Source organism: Siphateles boraxobius, unplaced genomic scaffold (assembly GCF_051911475.1).
Source record: "Siphateles boraxobius isolate OS27281-9 unplaced genomic scaffold, OSU_SipBor_1 1, whole genome shotgun sequence".
Taxonomy (NCBI): domain Eukaryota; kingdom Metazoa; phylum Chordata; class Actinopteri; order Cypriniformes; family Leuciscidae; genus Siphateles; species Siphateles boraxobius.
Genome location: NW_027508699.1, coordinates 24,998,569 through 25,021,095, shown reverse-complemented (window position 1 = coordinate 25,021,095; position 22,527 = coordinate 24,998,569). Strand labels below are relative to the sequence as shown.

The 22,527-nt window shown below is 36.9% G+C and overlaps 1 protein-coding gene across 1 annotated transcript; it reads left to right on the top strand.

Annotated features, from left to right (window-relative positions):
* Positions 1-475: 475 nt before the first annotated feature.
* Positions 476-17,699, top strand: fam49ba (family with sequence similarity 49 member Ba). Its single transcript, XM_077230496.1, has 11 exons — positions 476-644; positions 10,045-10,134; positions 11,555-11,676; positions 11,821-11,926; positions 13,241-13,377; positions 14,964-15,041; positions 15,832-15,948; positions 16,198-16,277; positions 16,380-16,506; positions 17,037-17,107; positions 17,270-17,699. The coding sequence occupies exons 2-11, from the start codon at positions 10,062-10,064 to the stop codon at positions 17,334-17,336; spliced, it is 978 nt and encodes a 325-aa protein (XP_077086611.1). The 5' UTR covers positions 476-644; positions 10,045-10,061; the 3' UTR covers positions 17,337-17,699.
* The last annotated feature ends 4,828 nt before the right edge of the window (positions 17,700-22,527 follow it).

Sequence of the window (22,527 nt, the reverse complement as noted above, 5' to 3'; positions counted from 1 at the left end):
GTGGTAGAAAACACTGCACATTTGAAAAGCCTCTTTTTCCTCTGAACTTGGAGCTTGGAAGTGGTATTAATATTTTTGATATTATTCTGAAAATCAGCCTGATGGACAGCGGGCTAATGTCTAAAAATGTATTAATTGTTTTTACTCCGTGTGTGTGTATCTTTGAAAATGACCCAAACCATAACACAGAACTTTGCCCCGTGTGTGACAATATAGTGCAAAAGAACTAGAACATTTCCATTACAATCAACGCTCGCTGCTTCAATGGTAATGCGATCGTTTTGTCGTTTCGCTCGCGCTTACAGACTCAATTGTCAATTGTGTGAGTGCCTCACAGTATAAAAAATAATAAAACGTATAAGTGAAAGCAAAATCGTCGTAACTACATTGCGAACGCAACAGGCTTAGCAAAAGTAGTCTGCTTCCTTCCTCTCTCGAAATCAATTCCTTTTATAGATGTAGGCAGAGCCTCTTCAGCGCTTCCATAGTCGAGTCGAGCTCAACCTGCGCGTCAAACGCAACACTTCTGATTGGCCAATCCGGAAAATGTAGACACACGCCACATCTTCACAATGATCCGCTGAGCAGGGTGTTCTTCAGCGTTTCCCTATATTTACTTTTCACTGAATTGACTGGAAATTGAGGTAAGAATCATGGATTAAGATGCATTACCTTTCCACTATGCGAACCTGACACCAGGTGCGAGAGAATGTTTGTTTCTTTCAGCGCTCAGGTGAGATGAGAGGCTACAAAAGACAACCTGAGTGTACAAATCACTCAAACTAAACTCAAAGAAAGATCGATCATACTTTAAATTCAAGTTTAAAGATTTTAAATAAATCATATCAAGCTTTTACATTACTTTATAAAGTCTGTTGGGAAACAAAGCGTTTGATTACTTTTCATTTCACTTGACTTGACGTGTGTATTCTTTGTAATGGAGGGTGATTACAGTTATGGCTTTGAATTTTGTGCCTCTATTGTGTTTTACGTGTATTGTGCGTATTTGTCTGCTGCTGAGCTGAAAAAGAGTGAATTTTATGATAAAAACCGAGACTATTCTTGTGAACAAAAGCAATGGTGCGAGTTTTCAGACTTCCTCTGTGTTCAAATAGATCATGCCACTTCCTGATTTTGTTTATTCAAAACACGCATTTCAACGCACAGTAAGTTCCTACATTTTCACTGTCATAGAGCGACAGGTTCAAATCTAGATTAGCCCATTCGATTTACGGAGATAACCATTTATTTTGCAGTTATTAGTCCTTGTAACATTTAATAATGAAAATATTAATATGACAATTGCGCAGTTCATTCAAAGTATAAAAAGGGTTCCCACTCTTTTTGATAGACCTTTTTTGTCAACTGGTTTAAATTTTTCATTGAAGCAAGCACGTTTTACTCTAAGCAAGCTAGAAATATCTTGCTGATGTAATAATTTAGTATATAGGCCAATAATTGTTTTAAATCCCCTTTCTCTTTTACAGGTATATGTTCACATAGGTAACTTATCTATTTAATGTATTGTTTGCATGAAATAATACAGTTTTTTTGAGGAATACATAGTAATTTATGCTTATCCACTATTTAGATAGAGGTTAAGCATACATTTATTTGTATTCATTACTTGTTATTATTGTGTGAAAAGCAAATATTATTAATAGACATTTCTGGATATTGGTCATCAGACACTAAACGTAATAATCAGTGTAGGGATGCACTGATATAAAAAAAAATTGGCGATACGAGAACCGATAATTTGTTATATTTGAAAGTTTTCTTATCAGGCAGATAACAATAACATTAAAAAGGAACATATACTATCAGCCAATACCGATATGGTGGCTGATATATTGTGCATCCCTAAAAAAAACTATAGTGGACATTCACTTTATTTTAGAGCAGAGCATTACTAGAAACAGTATATTAACTATAAAAATGTATCATAGGGACCCTTAATAAATCCTCAGAAACATATAAGCAAATTCTTTTTTGTTTGTTTGTTTGTAGTTCATGTAGGAATCCATTAGCTTATTTGTTCAATGTCATCCTCCTCCGCAGGAAGTGTTTGTGATGTGCAAGGCCAGAGGTTTTAATTAAGAACATGTACTATAAATACTGACACAGCAGCAATGGTCCAAATTCCAGAGCAGTGGTCGGCATTAAAACACCTAGACATGTGCAGATGTCCAGACTAGGTTATGGCAGATATTACTACTGTATTTTAACATAATTTATAAAAGCTTATTATAAACTATATTGCACAACATGATGTGTTACATGTTTTAAGTGAATATTTAAACTTGCCATATATTTCCACAGTTCGACTTCAAGGCTTTAGCTAGTCTCAGACTTAAATGCATGTTTGATCTGTCTTAACTGAAAGCAATTTGCACAGGCAAATCTTAAAATATGTCACTGCCCATTGTTTTTTCTCAAGATGCACACCAGTAATGTTTTTTTTGTAAGGCACGTTTATAAAAGCTGCTTAAATGCCCTAATTGAACTAAGGCCTAACCCTGGCTTAGTCTAAGCACTATCTGTGAAACCGAGCCATTATGTGTTATGTACAAAGGGAAAAGATCAAAAACGTGTTCGTAAATAAAAGCTAATACTGATGGACTCAGATATATTCATATAAACATTAATCATTAAACAGCATTGTTGCCACCTGCACCGCTCTAATCACTGTAAGATGCCTGTCAATCTCATCTGCTCTCTGCAAACAGCTACTTTGTGATGTCTGTTGTGCTGGGATTGTGCTTCTGGACTTAGCGGAGCATTCCTGTATTGCAGGGTTTGTGTAGTGGCACTTTACATGCCCTTAAGGCATGTGTGACTAACTGAAGCAGTACACCCTTCACAAGGAAGCCTGGTCTTGCAAGGTTTTTTTAGACTACATTTTGATGCAGCGTCGAAAATAAGTCTATATTGTTTCTTTATCTTCTTTTGTATTGGAGTACATGCTGAAACTGTATGTTAAATAATGTGTTGAGTGTTTGCATATTTAGGCTACATGTTTACAGTGAGCTTATGCTATCTTGTGAGCTTCTACTATCTAGCTTTCAGTTTGAGAAGTATTGTTAAGGAGGTTACCCTTTTTTAATGTTGGTTCAATTTCCTGGTTATGCTTTGTGGTAGGACAGGCTCGCTTTATCTGTCTTCACTGTCAAACAAATCAACAGAAAGTTGACACCTTTTTGTGGTCGAACTCTCTTTAAAAATGCTTCAGCACATTTTTGCACTGTACTGTAATGCCTGCAACAAATACATTCACATGGTCAACTTATTTTCAGTGCTGTCCTAAGATGGAAAAAAAGAGCTAGAAGTAAATATTCTTTTCAGTTTCAAGAATTATTTGGAATTTCAACTTTATTTCTCACAGAATCACATTTGAAATAGTATCCGTTCCCTCAGGTCGTGCTGTTTTAAAAGTGCAAAAATTATCTTAAGACACTGTCTAAGAACAACAGCATGTGTATTTTTCAACAGTACATGCGAAAAAAAAAAGAAAGAAAAAGCACAGGAGAGAACAGAAACACCTGTGCTCTCATGCCAGGGGAAGCGTGTTCTTACAGGCCTGATAACTGCGGCTCACAGGTTTCTCGTGTTCCTGCCTGTGGCATTTTTCCATGCTGCTTTTTTTTTTTTTTTTTTTTTTGGAAGAGGTATAGAGAAGTGAATCCAGCATTTCAGTAGCATGCAGAAGTTATGTTAGTGTGTGCAAGAAAGCATTTGAGAGAGCAATAACAAGTTTGTGATGGCATGTTTAACCTTCTTAACCTCGGGATTTATTTATTTTTGATTTTTTTTTAAATGGCTTGTTTCAGTTTTGTCTTTCCAGTCAAATAGTGTCAATTTCGTGAGTCTTGGATTCATTTTGAAATTGTCTCTCTTTTAAATTGTTAAAGGGGTGGTTGATTATGATTTCACTTTTTTAACTTTAGTTAGTGTGTGATGTTGCTGTTTGAGCAAAAACAACATCTGCAAAGTTACAACAGTCAAAGTTCAAAGCAAAAAGAGATATTTTCTTTTACAGAAATTGCTTTTTAAGGACTACAACAAACGACTGATAGGGACTACACCAGCTTCCTCCCGGGTTAGTGACATCGTCAACCCTATAATTTACATAAACCCCACCCCCGGGAACACTCAACAAAGGGGGTGAGTCCTTGAGAAGAGCAATTTATAGATTATCATGACAGAATATGATAATCAAAGACTTGAAGATGGTTAACTCTACATAAATTCATCAACTAACCATTCAGAAATGCCCTGTTGCATTCTACATGTTGGCACTTCTTCTTTAGTCTGTCTATCATTGTCATGACCCATAAACATCCTAACCCTTTCGCACGTACGATCAACACCGCGTGATTTTTTTTCCCAAACCACTTCAGCGGAAATCCCGCCCTGCAGCCGATTCTAAAGTTTTCATTGGTCATGTCAATCACTGTACTGATTGCCTACACCAAACACTGATCCCTAAACCTACCCGTCACTGTAACCTAAACCAATGAAATCGGCTGCAGGGCGGGATTTCCGCTGAAGTGGTTTGGGAAAAAAAATCACGCGATCACACCGGTGTGATCAGTCTTGGCTGGTCCCTGGAGCATACGATCACACCGGTGTGATTAGAACGGTCAGTGCATCACGTGATCAACTGCTAAATTCAAACGTGCTTTCGCGCGTTTGCTGGCGCTGAGCCAGAGAAGGACCCACTCAGTGCTGTCATATATCACAACTATTGAGTGTTTTCAACCACATAATGTTTATTTTAGGTTTCAGACACTTAAATACACATAATTACTAGCAAAACAATGATTTTGAGTTTGTAAAAAACACACTGATGTCTATGGAAGCGGCAATAATTCTTCTTCCTTTCCATTATAATAAGACAACACTTTTATTCATATCAGATACACATTGTGTAAGTAGCTTTACATTTTATCCTATTCTTCTCCCAGTTCACCGGCCACTTACTTTCATGTATTTCGTGAGAAGTGGAGGAATTGACGTGTTGTAAATCCAACAGATCCGATTCTCTGAACTGTGAAACAAACTAACATGGCGCCGCCCATCGCGCATACAGCTCAACTAACGCGATCGTTATAAAGGTGTTTAAACAACAAAACACATCCACTTGCACATATTTGACAATCGGAATATCAGTGTTTCATGCTATAGCTAATACATTTGTGTATATTTTTAATAAAAAAGGAAAAATTACATAAAAGCAGATCCTCATTCATTCAGCGCTGTGTTGTAGTTGTGCTGTACCACGTGACAAGCAATGACGCGTCACCATGGAAACATTAAAGTGACAAGTTCTAAATAACGGTCGCCTTGAAAAACTCACGCTGGGGGGTCATTTAGAATATTTTAAACTTACGTGTGAAAGGGCTAACGGTGACGGTAGTCGGTCTTGCATGTGAGAATGATGTTGTGCAATCAACATCATGCAGCAAACTGTCCCTCATCTTAGTTCAGGAGGAAAATATACTGAATAACAAGCAAAATGATCCACAGAATTTCAATCTATCTTGAAGATTTAACGGTGTCACTTAATGCTGCTTTGGTGTTTTTTTTTAAACCAGAGGTGTCAAACCATCATTTATGCATCTTATTATCACCCCTAAAGAGGGGTAAGGCACTCGTTTAAATTGAGTAAAAAAAAAAAAAAAAGGATGTTCATAAAATGCTTGGTCTGGTCAGAGCCTTGGCTTAGTGGTTAAAAAAATTCAGGCACTTTTTTTATGTTATATATAACATATTGATTAAAAAAATAATGTTGACATGGTTAATTTGTTTATAACGTCAATAAAATGGTGCAAAAATTAATTTCTTGTGCCTGCTAAAAAGGAAAAATTTTATGTTTAGACTACTTAAATATTAAGTTGTCTCTTAATACAACTTCACATTTCAAGTCATCTCAAGTTAAATCTGGGAAGGTTATTCTAATGTTACATTTTAAGATGTGATGATAGATAATTGCACCAATAATTTTTACAGTAGTGGCTAAACAATTTAAGTCGTCATCTAATACAAGTATTAAGTCTATAACAATTTAAAATTCATGGCTTTTCAAAAGTTTGTACGAGGATTTAAGCCAGCATTTAAAGTTTTGAAATAGAAAATTACAGTGTATTTCTTTGAATTTGAATTCCTCTTCCTTGTATTCAAATTGCAATCCATCGTGATTCAGTTTAAGTTCAGTAATTAATTTAGAATTTACAGTGCATTCTCAATTGAAAATGGTGCATAACCCTGAATTAAAGTCAGAAGGGTGACAAACCCTGTCATAGCTACGAATGTCCACCAGGAGGCAATAAAACCCTTCAATTTCTAGTGTCTGTACACAGATACTGTAACCTTCCTATTAGGAAGTAGATATGAAATGAAAGAATTTCTGTAGCTTTTTCAAGGTCAAATCAGCTTGACGCATATCTTGATCCCATTTTTAAAGTGAAACAATATAATGTGTTGGATCATATTAGCTTTACATTTAACGGTCATCATGAGTGTAGCGGATGTGAAAATTCTCTCTGTCAGTTAATTGACACCTCTGTGTGTTTCAGGGAGAATGATGTGGAGGAGGGTGGATGTTGTGTCTGCATCTGGCTTGTGTGTCTCTCACATCCATGATCGCACAGGGGCGGAACCGAGGAGATTCACGGGCGACGTGGGTTTCATTTTAGGTTCATGTAAAGTTCAGCTGTGCTCCCAACACAAGTTAATCAGAGATTTTGTACAGCTGTAGATCTAAATAACATCATCTGCTCTACAGTAATATGGGGCAATAACAGACAAATCACACAAAAAATATTGTCATAAATATTGTTGCATAGCAAACAGATTCTTAACAAATGTGTCATGGCTAATATACACAACATTTATTTGACCAAATCTGGGTGTCCTGTGGTATTTCGAGGGTCTAAATGAAGGGCGCAGATGTCCGAATTTCCGTCATCCGGCGGAAGGAGTGACCGCTATTTTTCACTGACTCATGCCTGACGCTTCCCAGCCCTGTTACAGCTGGCCAGTCCTGCATGCTTGTGTCCATGTGTAGACTGTCTGTCTGTCTGTCTGTCTATCCGGGACACGCGCTTGTGTCTCTCTTTCCCTCCTGCTGGTAGGAAATCAAGCTCTGGTGGTGGGCTGACACATAGTCAGAGCACAGTGCCTTTCTGAACAAATAATGGAAACGTTAACCTTTTACTATTGATATAGTATTAATAATATTATATAATATTATAATTTATATATTAATAATATTGTAATATTATTTATAATAAAATGTATCATTTATAAGTTCAATAATACACACGCACACACACACACACATAAATATAACATTTTAAATTTAATTCATTACAAAAATAGAATTATGTGTTTATTATCATCCTAATAAGTGACAGATATGACGACTTTTAGTGTAGATAATTTCATTTCAAATTTAGAGTGCGAGTGTGTGTGTGATAGAAATTCAATATATTTAATCATAAATATGATTATATTTTCTATATGTATTTTCTATATAATTTATATACAATATATCACGAATATATATATTATTGTTATCTATTTATTTATTATCATTATCATAAGTGACGGTAATAAAGATAGTGTCGGTGTTATAAATTTCATGTGCTATTTATATTAATATAATATAGAATTCAATTAGAAAATTATAAATAATTTAATAATAAATAGAATATTGAATTGTCATTATATATTGTCAATATTACATGTATTATTATCACAATAAGTGTAATTAATTAAGTTAATATAATGTAAGGTAATTAATCTTATAATGAAAGGGACAGACTCTGCGTGGCCAAAGGCGTGCGCGTGTATGATTGTTAGCCGTGTCTGCCGAGGGCAACCTGCAGCGTATCTACCCATGTCTTGCTAGGCCAGGATTAATGTTAACCCAGTGTGACGTGGCACGGGTGGAATCTGGGTCAAGAGGAGCGCTATCTGTGCTCTCTGCACTGCCGCAGCAGACCGCCTCAGACTGCAGAGCCTCCCTTCACCCACGTGACTTCCCTCTGTCGTATAAAGAGGGAGGGGGAGGGAGAGGGAGAGGGAGGGGGAGGGAGAGGGAGAGGGAGGGAGAGGGAGAGGGAGGGGGAGGGAGAGGGAGAGGGAGAGGGAGGGGGAGGGAGGGGGAGGGAACGGGTGGGGTCATATTCTTCTCTGGTTGGGTGGTAGTAGTAGTAGTAGAGGCAAAAGCACGTGGAGGCTAATGCTGCCGAATGCTGCAGTGGGGAGGAAACTGCCCACTGCATTCACACCTATAATCTAAAGCACTCTATCTCTCAGACCAGCAGAAACTGTGATAACTACACATTCTTCAAATAGGAATTGAGATTTTACTCCTCCCTGAGATCATCATCTAATTTAAATTTGGAAGTATATGATTGTATTTCGCCCCACTTCAGATGTAAGCCTACTAATTTACTATTTACTCACCTCTTAAGTTTTGTAGTCGCAATAAAAAAAAAATATTTTGATCTTATTAGCGTTGTTCAAATTCATATCGTAAATAGTTTTGGTAATGTTGGTAATGAAAAAATTTCATTCATGATTTATAAATGAATATTTAACCATGAATTATTATAAAAAATTATATGATATATCATTTGTATATTCGTTATCATAATAAATGTTAGCCTTATTCATTTCATTTATCAATTTCATCTAGCAGTTTTTCTAGCTTTGCTAGAACACCCTACACCCTAATACCCTTCTTGTAGTAAAAAAGGTTTTGATTCAACAATTTGTTGAACTATAATTTGAATATATCTTATGCAGAACTTTATTAAATGACATTTGTAAACATTTAAGAAAGCTTGCGAGGTTTACATTATCAAACTGTTCCACTTTTTTGTCCAAATTAGTTTTTGAGTCACGTGTCTCTTTTCCTAGTGCCGCACTCATGATTAATTTATTCAAGTTCTTTAAGTCCTGTCGAGTACTCCTGTGCTCCGCTCCTATTGGCTGTTGCCACATTTTGTGTTGAAAAATATTTTAGGCTCCATGGAAACAGCAGAATGTTCTGTCTCCCTCCTTGGCCAATAGGATTGCAGGTTGTGTATGTTGTAGTCAAATGAGTAACCTCAGTTTAGATGGTACCATCCCTCCCCAATCTGTAAAGCTGACAGGGGGGCTTAGGAGGTTCAAAACAGCAATGCTTATTTAGTCCCTTTGGTTGCTTAAATCCGAAATTGCTTGTGAACGTTACGCGAGTATGCCAAGATATAAAGACAGCACACCCCCGCTCCCACTGCAGCATGCGCTGTAGGTCAGTGAGACACTCTAGCAACCCAATTACCTATTTTCAAGGCAGTTCGTTTAGAGGGCAAGAAAAGTCCTTCAAAGAAATAAACAAAGTTTCCTTCTTGTTTGAGCACAAAAGTCTGTCCTTGGGCTTTGAATGTGTTGGCATGCTGTTTAACTCTGAGGTCTATCCGTTCCTCTTGAGGATCCTCTGTTGGTTTTTCGTGATGTTATTTAATCTGTTATGCTCAGTGACTCGCTGTGGGAGCGCTGACTCCTGCGCTGAGCTCAGAGCAGATGAATAAGAATGAGAGGGTTCTCTTTTCAGGGAACATATGATTCTTACAATGATTTAGCTCTGAGCTCAAAGGGAGGGGTGCTTCGGAGTGTCAATTTTGGACTATAGAGACCCTTTGACTGCTAGAGGGCGACATGATCCTGCAGTAGAATCCACCCATGCGTGCTGCAGTCTTACTGCATTCTCAGTGGCATGAGTCCTTTCACCCGCAGGAAGTGGGGTGTGTGAGTCCCCTGATTTCTGCACTGCCCAGAGCAGATGTTCCCTGTCATGCTCATATGTGTGTGTGGCCAGATGTTGCTGTCGAAAGCACAGGTGTCACAGTCCACCTGAATGTTTTCTAGTATTTGAAGGCAAATAATATGGTGTGTATACACCTTGATTGACATTCAAAGTGCCACGAGCAAAAATTGTCATTCAAAAAGTAGTTTTGCGTCACTTTTCCTTTTCTCCATCTCTTTCAGGTGTCTGACAGGTCGGGATGGGGAATCTGATCAAGGTTCTCACGCGGGATATTGAGAACAATACAGGGAACTTTTTCCTGGACTTTGAAAGTAAGTGAATATACCGTCACAAGTAGGGCTGCACAACATATCATTTAGCATCGATGTATATGTGTGCATCAGCTGTTGTCATATCCCAGGATGTGTGACGTCAAGGATAGGTATTGTATTTGATATGTACGAACCAGGCACCACGGTTCGAAATGCACATGATTCTGGGATTAATTTCAAAGTTTAACCATCATAGAGCGCAATTTTTTCATTTACAGGTGTTTTAGGTCCTGTCAGTTTAACCATTAAAGCTATTTTAAACCATATGAGCACAAGAAGGCGTGAAAGAGAACTCCATTTGGAACTCGCGCACTGTTTTCTATGTTCTTCACACACAGAGCAGCACAGACAGTATGAACACACTGAATTCCCTTCTCTTTCTCGTCTGTTTGTGCTTGAACGGACACATGCATGCAAAATTGGCAAAATGCCGTCTTTGTGCGTGCTTACAAGGATACTCACCATCGCGTTTGGCTTATGTGAACCTAAACAATTGAGAAAGAAAATGGATGCTTATCATTATTTTGGATCCGTGCATTTTATCTTAAAGGGACAGCAACCTAATATTCCTGCTGCTGTCTGTGTCATTAATGTTAATCAAACAACAAAATTCAAAAAGAAAATCACTTTTGTAGCATTAACAAAGATTAATTATATTTAATTTATACAGTGATGAATATGCAGTGTTTTTTTTACGTTTGATTATTCAATTTCTGTACCTGAATGCTGTTAGACTTGCCTGAAAAACATAAAGCACTGTTTAGTATATTTGAATCTTTGTTCTATTGTATTTATGTACAGTATGCTTGTAAATTGTTTATTATTTGCCTACAAAATAACCCCAATCATTCTAGAATGATTCATTCTTTTCAAATAGAGCTATTCAAGACATCTGGTTAAACTGTTAGCATATTGAAATATATATCACAGAAAGACAAAATATCACAATGTCAGTTTTTTCAAATATCGTGCAGCCCTAGTCACAGGTTTCAACCTGTATATTACCTGAAGTCAAGGGCTGGGTGATAAATCATACACTGACAATATATTCACAGTGATTTTGCTGGTATAAAATTAGACAAATTGTCAATATTGTAATAATAATATAATGTTATATATAATGTTTTATATGATATATCAAATATATAATGTTATTAGTGTGTGTATATATATATATATATAAATAATTAATTATATATAATATTTATTATAAATAATTAATTATTATTTAATAATAATAATGGATTATTAATAAATATTAATATTACTAGTTACTAATAACACTTTGCTTATTGCCATAACTGTACATAATTATTTATATTAAAAATAAAATATATTTTAAAATAATGACTGTAATTAATATGATAATAATGACGATTGCAGTTCCAGCAGTGATTCTGAGCTGATCTCTCCTCTGCAGATGCCAAGCCCACAGAAGCCGAGAAGAGAGTATGGGAGGAGGTCAACGGGGTGCTGACAGAGGCTGTGATTGTACTACAGGACCTGCAGTCATATAGCGGAGCAGGTGAAGCCATCAGACAGGCGAGTACATCTAGAGCGCACTGCAGGTCCTTCTGACATCAGCCTGTGCTCTGTGTTGCTTTTCATGACACAAACTCCTTTTATTTCTGTTGTCAGCAATGTCATCCCCAGCTGTGTTTAAGTGTGCATGCTTTGTCTCCTCAGGCCATACAGCATCCCAGTGATGAGCGTGTGCAGGAGGGAGCGTGGGCCGCCGTGGTCCCGCTGGTTGGCAAACTAAAGAAGTTTTATGAGTTCTCACTTAAACTGGGTTTGTCATTTTTCTTCTCTTTTCTTTAATGTGCACAGCACACAAAACTATATATAATAACACTTACAGCTATTTTTACCTAGAGGCACTGGTGATAAATGAGAGGTCATTTTTAATGAGTGCTACAATTTCTCACAGGTGTATGGTCCACTAACCCATTTACCATATACTGTAGAATTTGCATCTGCTTTGGAGTGTTTCGATTTTCATTTAGACTTTATTAATCAGTATGATCAAACATGTACCAGTGCACACGTCAGCAGCCGACAACAGTGAGATTATATAAGCCCAGGCATTACTAAACTGTCCTTACTGTTACATCAGCTCATATGCTCCTTCACAAGCCTTTCTTATTTAGAGAAAATCACCTACTGTCATATAGCTATACGTAAGTAATTAAATAAAAATGTGGATTGTGTGATATAATTAAGCAATGTCACGTGAGCAAGACTGCTGTTGGAGAGAATATGAGCAGTCTGTGGACTCGTACCCACAGCTGAATCACAGCTACATTTAACTGCTGAATATGTTTTTGAGTTCTAAAATATTTTAATAGTCTTGTGAAATTTCTGTTCCGACTCAACGCATGTTCCCAGGAAACGAGCTGTAAACAGAGCAGCAGTGCGTCATAATTGGATTATCATGCTCTTTGGTCAAGGCCAGTTTCTTTCACCACATCTAGCAAAAACACAGCTCTCATCTCTGATAGTACACACCCCACATCTACTGTATCATTAGTGACCAATTCATTATCCTGGAAAGAAATACATTCTCTTCAAAAGTTTGGGGTTGGTAAGATTTTATTTAAAAGCAGTCTCTTACGCTCACCAAGAGTTTATTTGATCAGAAATTTATTTGAATCAGAAATAATATTGTGAAATACTATTAGAATTTAAAATAGCTATTTTCTATTGAGTCCTTAAAGTGATGGTGGAAAAGGAGAGTAAAAAATTAGATAATAAATATTACACGACACTGATGTATTATACAGAAATATTTTGTTTTATAATCTTGTATGTCTCAAAGCATCTGCTATGCTTCTTGATTAAATGTAATTGCTTTCACTTTTGTGCTGTCTGTCTGTGGGTTTGGGTGATTCAGATGGAGTGTCTGTTGTTTAGAAATGGGTCATGACCTAATTAAACATGACATGGCCCTTAATCAAACATTAACACCTGCTCTCTGGAGGAGAGGCTCTGGTGAAACATCAAAGGGCAGACTGTGATCTTGTTCAAATTTTGGAGACCATAACCCAGTATGCATACTTATATTCAGCATAAGAACTAGCAGTTCTGTTTCTTCGGTCTCTTGTAGAAGACTCTCTTCAGGGCCTGCTGGAGTTCCTCACGAGCTCGCGCTGCAGCCCAACTCAGCATCTGGAGCAGGAGCAGGCACTCGCACGGCAGTTTGCTGAGATTTTGCATTTCACCCTGCGCTTCGATGAGCTGAAGGTAACCAGGCAACCTCTGGTCACAACCACTCTGCACTTTTCTTCCAGTCTAATCCTTCATGGAATTATCTCTTACTAACATGGTTCGGAAAACGACTGCGAAATCACAACAATTAGGTATAACAAGGGGATGTAGAGCAAAGGTGTAAGGAGCAAAGACCCTATTTATAGTAACTCCAGAATCCTGCCTCATCTTCTCAGCTCCCTAAAAAACTGCAGTTAACGGACCATTAGAAATCTGTAAATTATATTTATTCGTATTCGTATTTATTAGACTTTCAAATGAGAAACATCACAAGCAGTGATTATGCAATCTCTCTTCAAACTGCTGAATTTAAAACAGATCAAACAGAAATAGCAACAAATGTTTTCTTCCACATTATGGATTTATCGGATTATCGAAAAGCAAAAAATGTAGGGTGCGGTCTTGGTTCTACATATCGGTTGTTCATTGGATGGAGACGGGTCTAAATGTGAGCTTACGGTCGACTGTGAGGCCCTGTTTACAACCGGTATGTTTTTGTCAATCAGATCACAAGTGAACAACACTGAATACAGTTGTAAACTGGGTCTAAAACGTTTTGAGCTGGTCCACTTTCGACTACTTCAGGAGTTAAGGTCCTTGCACTCTCAAGGGGCTGAAATTCTTATCGGAAATTTTCACACGTTAAAATATGAATACGACCTCACGTTGTGTCAATCACGTTTACATACTGCCACGTTTACATACTACTGGATTTTTAGTCCATCATAAAAAAAATTGGATCTGGATTTTCTGTGTTCGATTTTCTGTGTTTTTCGTATCCGTAGCAAGCATTTTGAGAAATGTTTTCACAATTCAGAGCCACCCTATGATGAAAACAAAGAAACGCATATGAAAATTTCAATACATTTACCCACCCCTCGAAGAAAATCAGGACAGAAGTGGTTGAAAGTGGTCTAAAGAGACGGATTAAATTACATTACACTGTCAATTATTTTAATACATTTTTGTACAAAAATAAAACCTGCACGGATGACCATTTGCAAAATATATAACGTGCATTTCGGGTGAATTTTCATTTCATGCCAACTGTTATGTTAAGTTATGTTATGTATACCGTAAAGGTGCTTTATTTTTTTAACCACAGAAATCCCCTGTTTTCTACTATATCACACATAATCCGATTACTATAGAGTGTGTATGACAGAATTGATTTGTAAGCCACTGAATTTTGTATCCAATTAGTTAATTAATTTGCATGTAAGTGATTCAGCTAATTAGTTGAACTATTGGAACAGAAAGTCCAGTTGCAACCAATGACTCCTATTAATGGAAACCCATGTGCAGTTGCTTTCAAAGGTGCCACAAAGTATCTGTCATTGTCTAGATTATTGAACTGATGAAGTCTGTCACCAGACCCAGCAGTGAATGAAATTGCCATATGCTCATTGGATTTTGAAATTATTCACTTGAATTCATACATTCACAGTAAAATGGAAAATGCATGAATGCGGTGTTTACATGTTTCCCATTCCCATATTCAGCAGAAATACAATTTTCAGCTGCCAGTTCTGCATTTAAATGCTCATCTGCTCTCTCGCCAGATGACCAACCCCGCCATCCAGAATGACTTCAGCTACTACAGGAGGACCTTGAGCCGCATGCGTATCATCAACCAAACAGTGAGTAAACCCGCTCTGTACGGAAATATACCTCATTATCAGACGGCTTATGTTTTAGTAATACCCTGTTCCCCCGTGTCCCAGGGGTTAATGGGAGCTCTTCTGTTCTCTAATGCTCTGGATCATTAGGTGGCAGAGCAGCACAAGATCCTGACTCAGGGAAACATGAGATTCATCTTAAGTGTGGATAGATCTCATTCTTTCCATCTTTTCCTGGTTTTTATTTTGTCCGTCTTCCTCCCGCATGCCTGCTTTTATCTTTTAGCTGACACAAGGCTTCAGTGTGTTTGGTTGACGTTGAGATGGTAACGTGCGCTAACGACTTGAGTCTCATTAGCGTGTGCTGTATCATCAGGGAGCGGCTCAGCAGGGGTTGACACAGAGGATCGTTGACCTTGCCTCGCCAATTAAAAGCACTCTCTGTGAGGAATAATTATGACAGCCGCTTTCATCCCATGAAACATGAGCTCGGCTATGGAAGAGCACGTATTAGGAATTCTGGACATGTCTGCAGTCTGTGGATTTAAGCAGGATTTACATTCAGTTTTTAGCATACAGTAATGAATGAAATGTTTCAAGTCAGCTAAAATGTTTTTTCAGCACACCAGAATGCCCAATTTTCACATCCATTTCCATGATTAACTACTTAAGTAAAGCTGAGCAAGGAAAAGCGCATCCATAACCTCCAAAAAGCCCATTGCCTTAACTGACCCCTTTAGTTTAAATCTTCAAAAGTATAGATTTTTCACATTTAGATGCTAAAAACCCCCCATGTGTGTTCTTTCTGCAGGCAGAAGAGCATAATGAGGTTGACAACGAACTGGCCAATCGCATGTCTCTATTCTACGCCAATGCCACGCCCATGCTGAAAACGTTAAGCGATGCCACAACTAAATTTGTATCAAATGTAGGTGGTTGTAAAACTGATGACTGTTTGATTATAACATGCCTTACACAACCACTCAAATGGATGCAAACTAAATAGACAAACAAGACCAGATGCTCATGAATAAATTCTACTTAATTAGTCTCAGAAAATGCATAATATACTTCAGTAACACATCTATACAACAATGTTTCTCATTCACTTTCAAATCACTGTTTTCTGATTACAAACCAGCATAACCAACACATTTTGCTCTCTCTATCTGATCAGCATGCAGAACTACCCGTAGAGAACACAACAGATTGTCTGAGTACGATGGCAAGTGTGTGTAAAGTCATGTTAGAGACACCGTAAGTTAAAACAATTGTTTAATCATTGTGCTTTTGTTTCTTCTGTAGCAGGCTGTAACTTTGTAATTCATCCTGTGTGTGTGTGTGTGTTGTGATGATCAGGGAGTACCGCACTCGTTTTGCCAGTGAGGACACAGTGTTATTCTGTCTGCGCGTGATGGTGGGGGTGATCATCCTATACGACTATGTCCATCCAGCTGGAGCTTTCGTAAAGTCCTCCAAAATCGATGTATGATTTTAGTCAAATTTGTTTAATTTAAATATATTCATTTAATTATGCTGATTCAAAAAATCTGATTTTATATTTGTAAATAGTTTAATTGGGGCTGTCAATTTAACACATAATGTTAAATATGTTAAAAATATTAATACTTTCTCATTAAAGGCAAAATGCATTAACTAACATTAACTAACAATGAGCAATACAATTGTTTCAGTATTTATTAATATTTGTTGCCATTAGTTAATAAAAATACAACTGTTCATTGTTTGTTCATGTTAGTTCACAGTGCATGAACTAATATTAACAAATACAACTTTTGATTTTAATAATGTATTGGTAAATGTTGAAATGCATATAACTAAGATTAATAAATGCTGTAGAAGTATTGTTCATTCTTATATTATTTAACATTGACAAACCTTATTGTAAATTGTTACCAACTAAATGAATGTGCTAAATAGACCACCCTAATTAAAAGTAAACTATATACAAATACAAAACCTGATTAAAAAACAACAACCTTTTTTATGATACAGATGAAAGGATGCATTAAGGTTCTGCGATATCAGCCGACCAACAGTGTGGAGGGGCTTCTCAATGCCCTCAGGTATGTGAGCTTTACTCATTAAAAAATAAATTCTTAAAACTTCTATACCTTATAACATTACATAAGTGTTGATGGACATCCATATAATTCTTTGATTCTGCTGAAAACATTGTGTTGATAAGATTTTCAGTGCATTTAAATGTTCTCTCTTGACTCTCACAGGTATACAACAAAACATTTGAACGATGAGACTACCTCCAAGCAAATCAAAAACATGTTACAAGCTTGACTGTGTCTGCCAAAAGTATTACCTCTCAAATACATTGGATGAGACACTTCAGCAGTTTGAGTAATACGATGAGAATAGCCATGTATCTTGTGGCAGCTACTGTTATCAGTCTAATTTTACTGTTGTAGTTTTTTTTGCTTTGTTTACTTTTACTGTTAGACTTTAAGTCATGTGTGGCCTTTAGATTTCAAACATGCTTCTTTGTTGTGTGGCCGTCCAACAAAGATGAGCTTAGTTCAATCCCTTCCCATATTTCCTCCGGTGGACTGAGTGCCCAGGCATTTTGCTTTTTTTAACGACATAATTTACTGTGATTTTTATTAACATGACTCTTCTGAACTGAATAAAGCTATTTTAACCAAATGTACTGTGAATGCCTGAAAGCAGGGCTCCTTTAAAACGGGATAATGAAATCACAATGTACTCTCACCACTTTACAACGTACAAAATAATTAGCTCTAAACCCACATCCTTTTGCTCAACAAAGTTCAGGATTATTCATCACCCCTGACAGTGTCTACTTCAGCACGTCATTATATAATAACATCCATTCCAGACTATTCCTGTTTGTTTTTTTTCTTTCTCTTTTGAGAAAATGTGGTCAGCCCTTGTTATGAGTTAGCATCTCTTCAACTTTCTCCCAAAAACCAAAACCAGAATGTTCAGAAATTCCAGCCTGTCCATTTGATGGTCAGCTGACTCGACTGGATTAATCAGAATGAGGAAGGAGAATGAGATTCCCACATCATCCAGCCCAGGAAGTGAGAGTGTGTTTTATAGAAGTATGAGTAACACATTCCCTGCTCTAACACTCTGTGGAGTATTTGATCTGGCCCCCTCTGGGAACGCGCTCCATCTGCACGGGATACCCCTCCCAGTTTCTATTACCATCCTATCTGTGACCTCTGCCGTGTTTTTCTCTCACTCTTGGACTCGTGCGCACAGTTTCCTCCTGTTTGTCTGGCTGCTCAGCGTGTGTCATCAACAGGCTCATCATTTCCCCACTGCGGAGTGTGTGATTCTTGCCCCCGCTGTCCTCTCTCCTAGGCGGAAGCACACTGTTTTTTTTAAATGGCTTTCCTGATGAGCTTGGACACTTTTCCCAGGAGGATGGTGTGGGGCCAAATTCTTGTCTATTCACTGCTGCTTCTGTGTGTTCTGTGAGAAGGGCAACGTCTGATGACTTCCTGCCAATAACAGCGTGTGCGACCCATAATTCCAGAGCACTACCTCACCGTATGGGCGGTGTAATGTAGAGAAAACACCATATGTTCATTAGATGTCCCACTGCAGCCTAAAGTCTGTCTTTACAACAAGTAAAGTTACTTAAGGCAAGCACAAAAAGACAAAAAAAATGTTTGACTGTAAATGCTAGTTTAAGAGGTCACTTGATATGACAGTTTATGACTTCTGGACCTTGTGCTTAACCTGCTCACTTGCACCCACTTATCTGACAACACTTAAATATTAGAACTTATCTGTTTAAATTATTCCATTAACAAAAAACTGAACTGAATCAGAACTTAAATTACACTGACAATAATGAAGATTTTTTTTCAATATAAGGTCATCATCACCATTTTTTTTCAATATAAGGAAATTAACTGTTATATTAATAATCAAGTGCATGTAAAGTTGTAAAATAAAATGAATATACAGTTAAACAAAAACTATTTTACTTTAATCCAATATTTTATTTTCTAAAATAATAATACAATAAATATAATACAATTAAATCAATCAATAATAATGTATTAATACTAATTAATAATGATTATTTTTATAACAATGTAATCCAATAAAATAAAGTTTATATTAAAAATGAATAATAATAACTATTAAGATTATTTCCAATTAAACATTTCTAATGTTTAAGGTTTCTGACCTTAAACGGGTGAAACTGAGGAATGTTTGACTTCTGAGATTCATTCTGAATCTTATTACATGTAGAAGAGAAACATTCTAAAGTTGGAACTGAAATGGAAAAATGATGCTGGAAACGAATGCGGCTGTAATGTTTGGACTGAGTGAGTCAGTCAGATTTGAAAACACGAGAACTACTGGATTTGGTGTATACACTCCTACATCCTGTTATTGGAAGCATTCTTTTTGGACTTATCTGTGCTGTGCAGAGACAGTAACAAAGTACATTTACCTTGAGTACTGTACATAAGTACACCTTTTCAGTATCTGTAAATTACTTGAGTATTATTTTTTCTGTGAACTTTTACTTTAATGTCACAACATGTGAAAGAAAAATATTGGATTTTTTACTCCACTACATTTCTGTCAAGGTACTTGAATAGAAAGTAGAAACGTCTGTCAGGGGATGATTTTAGTTGCAGGGGTTGCATTTTGATTAGAAAAAGAAAGTCAGATTGACTGCAGAATCCGACGTCACATTGACGTCAACATTCAACGTCGGACAGACGTTGGATTTTGGTTGGAAAATAAAAGTCGGTTTGACGTCAGAACCCGACTGATGTTGGTTTCTCACGTCAACTCGTCTGTCCAATGTTGGAGATCTGACGTTGGATTCTGACATCAACCTGATTTTCCTTTTCATCGTTGGGTTTGATCTTCTAAATGTGAATTTTGTTATTGTTTTGGAGCACACTAGCTTATAGATATCAGTAAGGCTAACATATTCATACTAAAAGCCAAAAAAAATTAAATAGGGCACTATTTGAGGGAACAGCCATTTGGGTGTCCGAAACCATTGTGGACGTTATTGAGTGCATGTATTCAATCTCATATTCAATCCCACTACTGGAACTGTGTTCTAGAAATAAATGTAATATTAATATGAGGGTAGGCAGGCATACATTCAGAGGCATAAGTTACTGTAAGTATTACACACAACAATAATAAAACAATGCATTGAAATTTACTTTTTACTTTTGATACTTAAGTAAAAGTACACATTTTTAAAGTGCTTAAGTAAAAATCAGTCTTTATAAGTTACTTGTTACGGAGTAATATTTGACCAGTAGTATTTGTACTTTCACTCAAGTAGGAAGTTGTGTCCACCTCTGCTTCTGTGACCCTGCGGCTGTATCGCACATTCTGACATGTTCTATTATTTTCCTGTGGTGTGTATGTGTATTTGTGCCTGTACTGATTCTCGTTGGGGAACAGATGACATTAATAAGTGCAGCCTTGAATCTGCAGATGGCAGCAGTAACTTGTGAAACAGTGCAAATCCATATGGTGACCCAACATACAGATGATGACAGAGGAAGAACCCCATAAGAATGATCTCGGAATACACCAGATTAAAACAAAACCATTCCTATCTTAAGCTTACAGATCTTGGACTCAATGTCACATTCATGTACCTGATTCAACAGGTCCGTCTGTTTTAATGAAATGTTGAGCGCAGCAGACACTGTCAATGTTAGCGGAAGGCCCCCTTAGCTTGAAAAGACCGCTTACAAGGAGCGCTTCCTGACGGGATGTCCGCTCTTATGTCTCTGAGGTCCACTCAAAGACATTTTCTGCAGCAAGTAAAAAGGGCCACACAAAAAAAGAGGAAAAAACAGAAGTGGTAAGGAAATTGTGAAAGGTTGCCTTGGTTGTGATCAGGTAGATGAAATAGAAAATTAAAATGGTAAAATAGAATTAAAATTATTTAAACAATATAGATTTAAAATGATTATAAAAGTGGGGATGAAAGTATTAGACCCTGTATGAAGTCAGCTAATCTGATCCCAAAAGAATATAAAAACCTTTTGATTTAGCCCTCTTTTTTCTTGTATTTGGAAATCAGCACCATTAACTGGGATAAACAGGGTGTTAAAAATGATATGATCAGAATTTTCATTTTTGGGTTGGCTGTCTCTTTATAGGAGCTGTTCAGAGATCCCCTGGTGTTTAAGGTGTACTGAACTGCACCGTGGGTGGGATCAGGCTGCAAGACAGTGGCAGTGGTCCAGCTGTTGTTATGCAATTGTATTACTGTAATTAGCAAGTGTACTCCCTAATCCACTTCAGTCAAAACGCTGGCTTGTGTCTGACTCACAGCCATCAATTACCAACCAACAGACAGGCAGATTCTCTTCAGCAGCAGCTCTAGTTCATGAATGCTGTGTTTGTGGATTATTCTAAGGGTTAATTCAAGGGTTAGGTCCATGTACCACGCTATTTTCATCTGCCAATTTAAATGATTCTTTGGTTGTACATGCAAGCATACAACAGCTAATGTGACTCCATGAATATTGTAGAAGCTGTGGCTATATTTCCAATAGTTTGACTGGGTGATACATAAATTATGTGGGGTGAATAATAGACAAATTAAAAGGAGAAAACACAAATAAATCAAATCCTTGCCTTGTCTATGCAATCGGTGTGTATTTGACTGAATGTCTATGTGTGTCAAAGTTCCCTGAGGTTAGAGTGTATGTGTGAGGCCTGCAGGTGGAGCAGCAGCACTAGCTTAAGCACCATCTATAGGTAAAGCCTATAGATGTCAGACACTATGAATGTATGGCTTGGTTTTTTGTAATAATCGATTCTCAGAGAGGCAAACTCAATCAGCCTACAAAGAAGCTAAAGGACAAACTCTGCCCTTGTGAGGGAAGATGTGGTAAAATCACTGGGTGTCTCATCTTATATCAAGTCTCTGTCATGATCAATCATCTCCAATGATTTCACATTAAATGACCTAGTCGGAATTTCTTTTCATTTGTCTTCAAGAAGGGGGTTGGATAAAACTGATGCTGAGTTTGATTGCACAGCAATTTCTATTTTTGCTTATAGATCAAAATAAATGAGAGCCATTTATCTTTATCGCATCTTTCCATCAAATCTAACCTGATTTGCATCTTTGTATCTTTTGTCAATAAAAATGCCTAAAGTAATTAATGTTCACTTTTATGTTGTGTATATTACAAAAAAATTAAATTGATTAAATAAGTAAATTATTTACAGTAAAGTTTGTTTGTTTTTTAAATTAAAATAATCTTTTTTTTAGCAAGGATGCATTAAATTGATCAAAAGTAACAGTACATGTATAATGTTACAATGTAATCCTGAAAAAAGTATCTCAGTTTCCTGTTTTTAAAATTGATGATATGAAATGTTTCTTGAGCCGCAAATCAGCATATTAAAATGTTTCTGAAGGATCATGTGGCAGTATATTATAAAATATATTTAAAGAGAAAACAGTTATTTTAAAATGTAATACTGACAA